The sequence below is a fragment of the Sturnus vulgaris genome, chromosome 12 (assembly GCF_052056855.1).
Source record: "Sturnus vulgaris isolate bStuVul1 chromosome 12, bStuVul1.hap1, whole genome shotgun sequence".
Taxonomy (NCBI): Eukaryota; Metazoa; Chordata; class Aves; order Passeriformes; family Sturnidae; genus Sturnus; species Sturnus vulgaris.
In genome coordinates, this window is record NC_142254.1 from 14595846 (window position 1) to 14605745 (window position 9900).

Genomic DNA, 9900 nt, shown 5'->3' on the forward strand with positions numbered 1-9900 from the left:
TTCATTTGAAGTTCATTTTTTTTAATATTTCTTAGAAAATAGGACATTTTTAAATTCAGGCTTTACTACAAAGAGGCAACAAATCTCTCTTTTGCTATTAAGTAAATTATTAAATTAAAACATCTTCTCTGGAATAAAAAATAAATGAGCTATGAGCCCCAACTGGCATTACCTGATGGGAAGACCATGGCCAACATAAAAGGGACATCTCAAGGGACTGGCCGCCACATGAACAATCTTTGCTAAATACATACACCCCAAGCCCCAGACTGTCAATAAAGTAAAAATAAGCTTAAAAGCTCTTAAATATTAACAGCAACAAGATATTTCTTAAAAAGAGAAGCTGCTTCAAGTTCTCTTGCTCCATAATAAGGAAGGGTTGTCTTCAAACCAGTAACAGGCATGGACTTTTCTGAAAGAAAAGTTTAAAAAATTACTCCAAAATGTGTAAGATCTGTCACTTCATTCTCTCTCTTTCCCACCCTTATTTCTTCCAGGAAGACAAGAGTTTGTTATTTCAGTAAATTTTGGGGTTAAAGACTAAAAAGGTCTTGGTCCTACGTGCCTTGGAGCAATGACTCAGCTAATCCAAACAGAGCAGTTAATCATTCACCAGGTGACCAAAAGATCCCTCACATGTGGTAGAGTGACAGAACCTTGGACTTCATCCCATCTTTATCCAAAGAAGTAACTCCAAAGAAGTGACTCTGTGATTTATCCTACAACTGGACATGCAATATCCTCTTGAATTCCAAGGCTCCTTCCCCTCACAGCAGCCACACAGCTGCTTATCCCATGGTATTTCCCTCAAATGTTTTCAGGACACCTCCACAAAGGTCTGCACTGCACAGTGCAAGGTAGCAACAGGTCCCATGCCACTCACATACTTGCTTACCACCATAAAGACATTAAGCTAGTTAAAAATGCCAGGAAAAAGGATTTTTTTTGCTGCCCATCAGTGTACAAAATATTCCAAGAAAGAAATCTTCAGCCTTGGAAACCTTTGTTAAGCCACTCTTTTCTAAGCATGAGAACAGAAACAGCTCAGGGGCCAAAGTGTTGCAAAAAAAAAAGGAATCTAGCCCTGCAGTCCCCCACTCCCAGCAGGCTCATCACATTGGCATCTGCAAAGAACAGGCACAGAAATGTGCATGGTAACAAGGGCACACTTCAACCTGCCCATACACGTGAATATTCATGGTTTTTAGGGCTCTGTGGTATACTTGAGATATTAAAAGGCAATATGTAAAGTTTAATGTTGGCCTAACCAGCCCATTTCACATTCTGAAGGTATTTAGATGACCCTTTTAAACAAACTACAGCCACTTCAGCTGGTGAGTATCCAAGACAGGATGTAAATCCTAACAAGCAGCCCTGACAGCTGGACACAAACTTAAAAAACCACCACTTTCATTGCCTAAGTCAGAAAAATCCTGCAATTAAAACATGGCAGAATTTCAAAAGCTATACCAATATTTAAGCAAAGAGGAAGGCACTGGGGATGCTTATCCCTATTAGTCCAATTTCAGTTGTGCCTTGTTGCTTGAGAGGGGTTGTCCCCACAACTTGGTCAGTAGGGATAGGGAAGTTCAGACCCAGAACCTGCAACCAAATACTGCAGGCTACATCCCAAATCTTTTATTACTTGTAGTCACCTCAGCCCAGCTGTCAGTTCCAAAACCTTGTGGGTGACAGCATGAAGCAAAAAAAGGCTCCTTGTGGAAATAAACCTGGGAGTATCAGTGTGCAAGGACCAAGCGTCCCTTGTAAGGTCATAAATTCCTTAAATACAAAAAGCAAATACAGACAAGTTTTTCCTACCAGTAGCCCCCACATGACCCAAAATGAGTTGAATTGAGGTTTTATTCCGCTGACACTGCAAAACCAAGAGGTGAGGACAAACTGCTGCTCATTCCAACGTGCTTAATCTGCTAAACCTGCTGCATCCTTTCTGGCTAAGAAGTGCTGGTTCCAGCCACAGCACAATTTTCAGTGGGTGTTGTGTGACCCATCAGAGCTATCCTTCACTTTGCTTTTTCCCTGGCAGACACAGTGAATTTGCCCAGCATCCAAGGGGCCATGCAGGCTGTGGGGTATCATCTGAAGGACCAGGGTTTGAACCTGCTCATCAACAATGCAGGCATCAGCTCCCATGCCACACTGCACTCCCTGGACTCGCAGGAGATGCTCGATGTGTTTGCCACCAACGCGGTTGGGCCACTCCAGGTTGTCAAGGTATATCTGGACCTTTCGGGTTTCTCCTGCTTGGGAAGATGTTCCCCAGTGGGAATAAGGTCACCTCCGTGGATCTCCCTTGCCTCCCCAGAGCATCTTAGCCCAGCCCAGCATCTCCTGTGCTTAGTTCTTCCCCGCCTGGAGCGCTTGCCTGCACCAGGCTCACTGTGCTGGCTCACTCCTTTCCTGGGGAAGGGAAAGGCTGGAGCCTGGCCCTTCCTTGGGGCATCTCCCATCCCCTGCACTTCTGCCAGGAGTGCCTGTCCGACTGCTTGTCCACAGTCTGTGACAGAGCCCTTCAGGATGGTCCCCAAATTGGTGTTCTGTTGCATATTAATGGAGTGTTGGTGTCTTTGCATCAGGAATTTCTGCCACTCCTGGAGCAGGCGGCGAAGGGTGCAGTGAAGGAGGGTCTGAGCTGCAGCAGGGCCGCTGTCATCAACATCTCCAGCAAACTGGGCTCCATTGGGCTGTGCCTCAGGGTGCCAGAGGCCCCCATGTACCCGTACCGGGCCAGCAAGGTGAGGTGCCAGGGGAGGTGCTGGAGATGCTGTCCCAGGCACGGTGCCCGAGGAGGGGAGGGAGCCCATGGATCACCCCCTGCCCCAGCCACCCACTCCCTGCCTGGTTCTGCCAGGCAGAAGCACAGAGACCAGGACAGCAGCAGCCAGGACTGAGCCTTTCCAGCAGGTCATGCTGATGCTTTGTCCCAGGACCAAGTCCCATTTCCCACCTACACAGACATTTTGTGGATGGGGAATGTCTCCTCTCCTGCCCACCCATTCCCCTGGCTGTACTGGCAGGGCTGTGCCTCTTCTAGGCTGCCCAGAACATGGTGACGAGGTGCTTGGCTGCAGAACTCCAGGACAAGGGGATCTTGTGTGTGGCCATCCATCCTGGCTGGGTGAAGACTGACATGGGCACAGAGCAGGTACTGGGCTGTGCAGGGAGGGTCAGCAGGACCCCCACTGAATCCCTGTATCTTGGGGAAAGCAGGGGCAGTTGGGGGATCTTGTGTGATGCTGTGGGCTGCCAGGACCATCTTCTGGAGCAGAGAAGGCAGGGAGCAGGTAGCAAGCTGCTACATACTGAGTACATGGGATAGCCAGCCCTGTATCCCCAACCCAGCCTGAAGAACAGGTGTGGCAGTAAGGAAAAGTATCCCCATGAGCACCATGGATGCTGCTCCCAGGCATGCTCCCTCCCCAAGAGCTGCTCTCTGTTACAGCCCATTGTCCTTTTCTGCAGGCACTGCTGACAGTGGAGCACAGTGTGAGAGGCATCCTGACTGTGCTGGCCAGCCTCTCACAGGACAATTCTGGAGCCTTCCTCGACTGGGAAGGGAACAGCCTGCCATGGTGATGGACAAATGGATGACGTCTCTTGCCCATGCTGCAGCCTCTGCTCAATGGCTCACCACTCTGCATGGTCACCCCTGCTCACCCTCAGTCCTCCCCACACTGCCGGGGAGAGAGAATCAGCTTGGGAAACAGCCTCTTTCTCCTTTCCCATGCCATGTGTTCCCTGTGGTCCCTCTGTATCCCCCATCTCTGTAAACTCTGGCAGCTGATGCCTCTCTGCTCTGTCTCCAGACCCAGTCTCAAACCCCCTCCCGGTCCCAGTGCAGGATCCCTGTGCTCTGCCCGACCACTGTGTGTCCATCTGTCCCACCTGTGACCAGGCATCCCCCAGCTGAGGGGAGAGGGCATCCGGTCCCTGTGCCCCACAGCCCCTCAGGCAGCTCAGTCTGGGCAAGGGAAAGCCAGTCGTGCAGGGGCTCAAAGATCTCTCTCCTCTGAGGAGAAGGGCCCTGCTCCAGCTTCTCCAGTGCCTCCTGCAGGGGCGGTCTCCAGAGAGCAGTCACAGTGCCATGGGACACTCATGGGGATGCCAGTGACAGCTGTGGATCGAGGACAGCTGTGGGCACTACTGCATCCTGGGATGACGGGTGGGATATCTGGGAAGGGGCCATCCCATGAGCTGGCAATGCACAACAGAGCTGGAGGCTCTCAGCAGGAGTTTATTGAGGATGTGGGGGAAATGTGGGAGCAGTGGCACAGGGTCCCACTGCCTGGATCCTGCAGTGGTGTCTCACCAGGGTATGACCTGCCCTTCCCAATCCAGGAAGGCGCCGGTCTCCTTCTCAGAGAGGGAGGAGAGGACCTTCAGCATCCCTTGCATGCTGTCATCCACTGTCACAGGGGGCTGTGGGGCAGAGGGGGAGATGCAGTCCATGCCCAAGGCCTGGCTGAGGGCCCTGGAGAGGCTAGAGCCAGGGGAAAGAGGCACTCCCGGGCAAAAGGGAAAGCTGAAAACCCCAGGGGGAAAGACTGAGACGAGAACCGAGGAGATGGAGATACCCAGCACCTAGCACCCACTACCAGGACAGGGGGAGCTGCCCCAGCAGCGATTGGGCCGGCAGAGAAGCCATGGGCTGGGGCTCAGGACAGCAACTCCCACCCATGGAAAATCAGCACAGGAGCTCTGATGGACTCGCCCCCATGGAAATCTTACCACGTGTCCGGCAGAGCTGCCCATGTCAGTTTGCACCCAGCCGGGGTGGAGAGCGATGCAGAGGATGCCGTGCTCCTTGTACGCCAGGGACTGGCACTTGCTCAGCATGTTCAGAGCAGCCTGTGGGGAGACAGGGACGGGATGGTGGTGGGTGGGGAAGGGGGGCTGCAAGGGGACACACCCCTTTGCAGGGGATTCAAAGGTGTGATAGTACCTTGCTGCAGCGGTATGAGGTGACTTGCATGATGTCCCAACCATAAGAAGAAGCAATGGAGCCGCCAATGCTGGATATGTTGACGATGGCAGCCTTGCTGCAGCTCAGCCCTGAGCTTGGGCTCCCCTGGGCAGCCTTCTTCAGCAAGGGCAGAAACGCCTGCACAGAGGCAGAGGGACAGAAGCACACAGAGACACAGCATAGGGCAGGGGAGAAGCTCCTTCCACAGTGGGGAACACTGACACCAGCACTGGGGCATCCTCCCTCCTCTTCCCTGCCAGGCTCCAGTTCCTGAGCTCCAGCCCATGGCTCTGTGAGCTTCTCATCAACTGAGGGCCCATTGGTCACTAGAGTGGAGGCAGGACCCCCTCCCACCTGCCCTTCATGCTCCCCCAGCACAGCCCAACTTGGGTGAGGGTCTCACCTGGCCCATCAGGAGAGGCCCAATGGTGTTGGTGGTGTAAACCTCGTTCATGTCCTCCAGTGTCTCAGTATCAATTGTGTTCAGTTTCAGAATGCCAGCGTTGTTGATGAGGAGGTTCAGCCCAGAGCCCCCCAGGTGGTCCCCAACCTTGGCTGCAGCTGCCTTGATGCTGGAGGGATTGGCGATTTCTGCAGAGGCAACACAGGGGAGGTCAGAGCCTGTGTCCCCATGGTGGAGTCCCCTCTGTTCCCCCAGAGGTGGCAGTGCCCGATGGCCCTGCAGGCACCAGTCCGTTGGCACAGCTCCCTCCCAGCACGGGGCTCCCAGGGTGTGCCCAGCCTGGGCACTCGCCAAAGGAACTGGGGCAAAGGATCCCCAGCTCGGGGCACCTACCGAGCGGGATGATGATGATGTTGGGGTGCTTGGAGGCCAAATTCTGTAACTCCTGAAAGAGAGGGCACTGTGTAGGCATGGGGAGGCTGGAGGGGCTGTGCAGAGGCTCAGCCTCTCCCAGGCAAAGCCCATGCCATTCCATCTCTGTCCCTGCACCACTTCATGTCCAGCACCTGCTCCAGCTGCCACATCATGTAGGGTTTTTCTAAACATGGGGTGCCTTCTATACATGCCGTGTGCCATTCTCCCCTCCACATATCCCATGCACAACTGGTCCTGTGGTGTCCCAAGCCAGCTGATCTGGGCTGCAGGTGACTGACTGCAGCTCCAGCCCCTTGCAAGCACCACTCCTGATCCAGCCTCCCCCTTCCCAGTCTCACCTGCGCTCTCTGTCCCTTGGGGTCCCGACACCCTGCAAAGATCCACTGTGGTGGCTTTGGCATCCTCAGGAAATGTTGGACGAGCCCCAGGCCGATGCCTCGGTTGGCCCCAGTCACCAGAAGGGAGCGGACATGGAGCCCTGCCATGCTGCTCTGGCTGTGGCTGCACTGCTCTCGCTTGGACTCTGCCGGTGCCTTTTGCTACTTGGTTATCTCGCATGTTCCCATGAGGACTTGCATCAGCTCGTGGCTCTCGGAAATTCTCTGCCTGCACCTCAATCTCTTGGCTCTGGTCCATACCCATGATCCACTTTTCCTGCTGGCTGTGGAATGACACAAAGGGAGCCAAGTGTCCTGCCCAGGCAGGGCTAGGTGTCTGGAGTGCTGCTTTATGCACCTTCCCTGCTCTACCAAACCTGAACCTTTTGGCTTTCAGGGCCAGCACTATCCCTGTCCTTGCACTGCGACACTGTCTCCCACCACCTCCCTCCCTCTTGGGATCCCAGGCCTGTCCCTCCCCTTGCCCAAGGTCAGGCAGGCGAGGCTGGACTCCCTGACTCTGCACAGTGCAGTTTTCTGGCCTTAGTTTATGTAATGCCAAAGCCAGGGTTGGGGATGGAGCTGTCAGGACAGGCGAATGTCCCTTGAGGGCTTGGGGATAGAGCAGCCGGGCAGACAAGTGTTCCTTGGGCACAAGAACAGGCTGAGAAACCTAGAAACCCTCCAGGACTGATCAGAGTGATCCCTTTCCTCAGAGGCTGCTCTAATATTTAATATTTAAGTGTGATAGAAGGATAATCCCTGCCTCATCCGTGGAAGTGTTCATGGACAAGCTGCATGGGTTTCTGAGCAACTTGGTCTAGTGTAAGGTGTCCCTACTTGTGTAGAGGGGTTGGAACTAGATGGTCTTTAATGTCCCTTCCAGCCCAAACTATGGCTCTGTGATCCTATGATAAAATACAGTTTTGCCCCTTGGTATGACTGGTCTGGCTGGGAGCCAGGGCTGTGCCCAGGCACACACACTACAGGTGAACATCCAGCCCCAGGGTGGTCCAGGTACTCCCCAGCTCTTTCCTGCAGTAAAGACTGAACCAATGATGGACTGAACTCCCAAGGAAGCATCTGACTGGTGGATTCAGGAACTTCAGGACAGGCCTGAGGATCACTGGATCATAGAATCATCCCCCAGGAGCTCCTGTTGCACCTAAAGTCAATGCAGAACCATGACCTGCATATTTCCGTGTGTCTCCACCATGCAGGAAGGGTCGAGGCATCCGATGGGTGATGGGTGGATTGAACTTGGTGTTCTTAGGGGTCTTTTTCAATCTAAATGATTCTCTGATTCTATGATCCCATGGCCTCCCCAGCTGGTTCCTGCTGCAGCATCACCCAAACTGCACAGACCATTTGCAACAGTACACATTTAAGATAGTTCAGAGATGTTGTGTAGGTAGCTTAAAATAATTAGAAACCACTTATACAGGATGTGATTGGGCAGGACTAGGGGGTCATAAGCTTGTGGAACCTCTCCTGCTCCAGCTGGAGGTGCTGCTGCAAGGACCTTTGCAACTGCACAATGATGAGCTGTCATGTTCAGGAGATCTGATCCTCCATCCAGATGCAACCTTTCCAAATAAATCATCTTCTGTCTGTAAGAGCAAACTCTGCCACCTGCTCTTCTGTGAGTGTGGTGAATTGACCCTGGCTGGATGCCCAGCATCTACCAAAGCCACTCTATCACTTCCCTCTGCAACTGGACAGAGCAGAGAAAAAATATAACAAAGGTTCATGAGTTGAGATAAGGTCCAGGAGAGATCACTCACCAAATACCATCCCAGGCAGAACAGATTCAAACTGGGGATATTAACTGAATTTCTTACTAACAAAATCAGAGTGAGATAATAAGAAGTAAGATAAATCTTAAAAATACCTTCCCTCCACCACTCCCTTCTTCCCAGCTCTACCTCCTCCTGCTCAGCAGTGCAGAGAGGCAAGGAATGGGGGTTATGGTCAGTTCATCACATGTGTTCCCTGCTGCTACTCAGGGAGAAGAGTTGGAGACCTTCCCCTGCATGGGGTCCCTCCCACGGAAGACAGTTCTCCAACGTGAGTCCATTTCATGGGCAACAGTTCTCCACAAACTGCTGCAACACGGATCACTCTTCCATATGGAGAGCAGTCCTTCAGGCATAGCTTGCTCCAGCTTGAGTCCTCCACAGGGTCACAAGTCCTACTGGGAAACCTACTTCCAGCATGGGCTCCTCTCTCCACAGGTATGCAGGTTCCTGCCAGGAGCCTGCTCCAGCACAAATTTCCCATGGATTCACAGCCTCTTCTCAGGTATCCACCTGCTCCAGCATGGGCTCCTCCAGGGGCTGCAGGTGGATCTCTGCATTCCCATGCCCTCCATGGGCTTCAGGGGCACAGCTGCCTCACCATGGTTTGCACTATGGGCTGCAAGAGCACCTCCTCCCCCTCCTTCTGCACTGACCTTGGTGTCTGCAGAGCTCACATATTCCCCTCACATATTCTCACTCCACTCTTCTCTGACTGCAAATACATCTGCACAGTAACTTTTTGTTTTCTTCTTAAATATGTTATCACAGAAGTGTTACCACCATGGCTGAAGCGTTCAGCCTTGGTCAGCAACACGTCCATCCTGGAGCTGTCTGCACTGGTTCTGCTGGACATGGAGGAGGCTCCTGGCAGCTTCCCACAGAAGCCACTCCTGAAGGCCCTTCCCACCCTTCCAAAAAACCCTGGCCATGCAAACCAAATACAGTGACAATTATATCCATCCTGTTGTGCCACTTCATTGCCCTCAGCATCAGTCCACTGATGGAACCACAGTCTCTGGAACAGGGATGAAAAGCCACTGACTGCCCCAAGTCACAACTGAACTGGGTGAGGGGAGGAATTTGCCATCCCCTCAGCCAGAACATTTCCCAGGTTGCTCGACAGATTCGACCAAATGGATTTAATACCTTAAGGTGAGACAAAGGATGGCCAAGGCTGTTGTGGCAGGATGTTTCTTCCCGTGGGCAATCATCTGGGGACACCCTGGGATTACCTGGAGATGGAGGCAAAACTAAAGGAAAAAATGCAAAAACAAGGTAGAGTTCCATGGATGGTTTGGCATCATGTGTGAACTACTGAATGGCAAACTGTACTAGAGAGTTGGCCAAAACGTGGAGAATCCTGGAATGACTGGGGTTGGAAGGGACCTATTGTTCCAACACCCTGCCATAGGCAGGGTCACCTCCCCTTAGGCTCAGAGCCCCATTCAAACCTGGCTTTGAACATTTCCAGGGGTGGGGCAGCCTCAGCTGCTCTGGGCAACCTGTGCCAGTGACCCAACCCCACTATCAGGGAAGAATTTCCTCCTCACATCTAATCTAAACCTGCCTTTTTGTTCAGTTTGAAGCCATTCCCCCCTATTCTATCAGTCCATGGCGTTGTCCAAAGTCCCTCTCCAGCTCTCCTGTAACCTCTTCGTGTACTACAAACGGCTCCAAGATCTCCCCACATCCTTCTCTTCTACAAGGCGACGCGTATGCCCAGTAAAAGCACCGGGATTGGGCACAGGGATAGGGCGGGGCACAAGGATTGGGACGGGGATTGGGGTGGGATGGAGGCCTGGGATGGGGAGGGTCGGAAACTGGGCCCGACCCTCGCGCCGGCGGTTCCGGGCCCGACCGGGGCCCCCTCCCGCCCTCCGCCAGCCCCGGAAGTGACGCTCC

The 9900-nt window shown here is 53.0% G+C and overlaps 1 protein-coding gene across 2 annotated transcripts; it reads right to left on the reverse strand.

Moving 5' to 3' along the window:
- Window positions 1-6644, reverse strand: LOC106855809 (uncharacterized). Of its 2 annotated transcripts, none has more exons than XM_088171981.1 (6): window positions 6161-6644; window positions 5781-5832; window positions 5388-5575; window positions 4964-5122; window positions 4750-4869; window positions 1-412 (listed from the first exon to the last, which is right to left on the reverse strand). In XM_088171981.1, exons 1-6 carry the CDS (start codon window positions 6305-6307, stop codon window positions 386-388), a joined length of 693 nt encoding a protein of 230 aa, XP_088028107.1. In that variant the 5' UTR covers window positions 6308-6644; the 3' UTR covers window positions 1-385. The 2 variants fall into 2 exon arrangements, with proteins under 2 accessions (XP_088028107.1, XP_014736244.2); XM_014880758.2 differs by lacking the exon at window positions 1-412 and adding an exon at window positions 4236-4440 and having other exon boundaries at window positions 6161-6635.
- Window positions 6645-9900: the final 3256 nt, after the last annotated feature.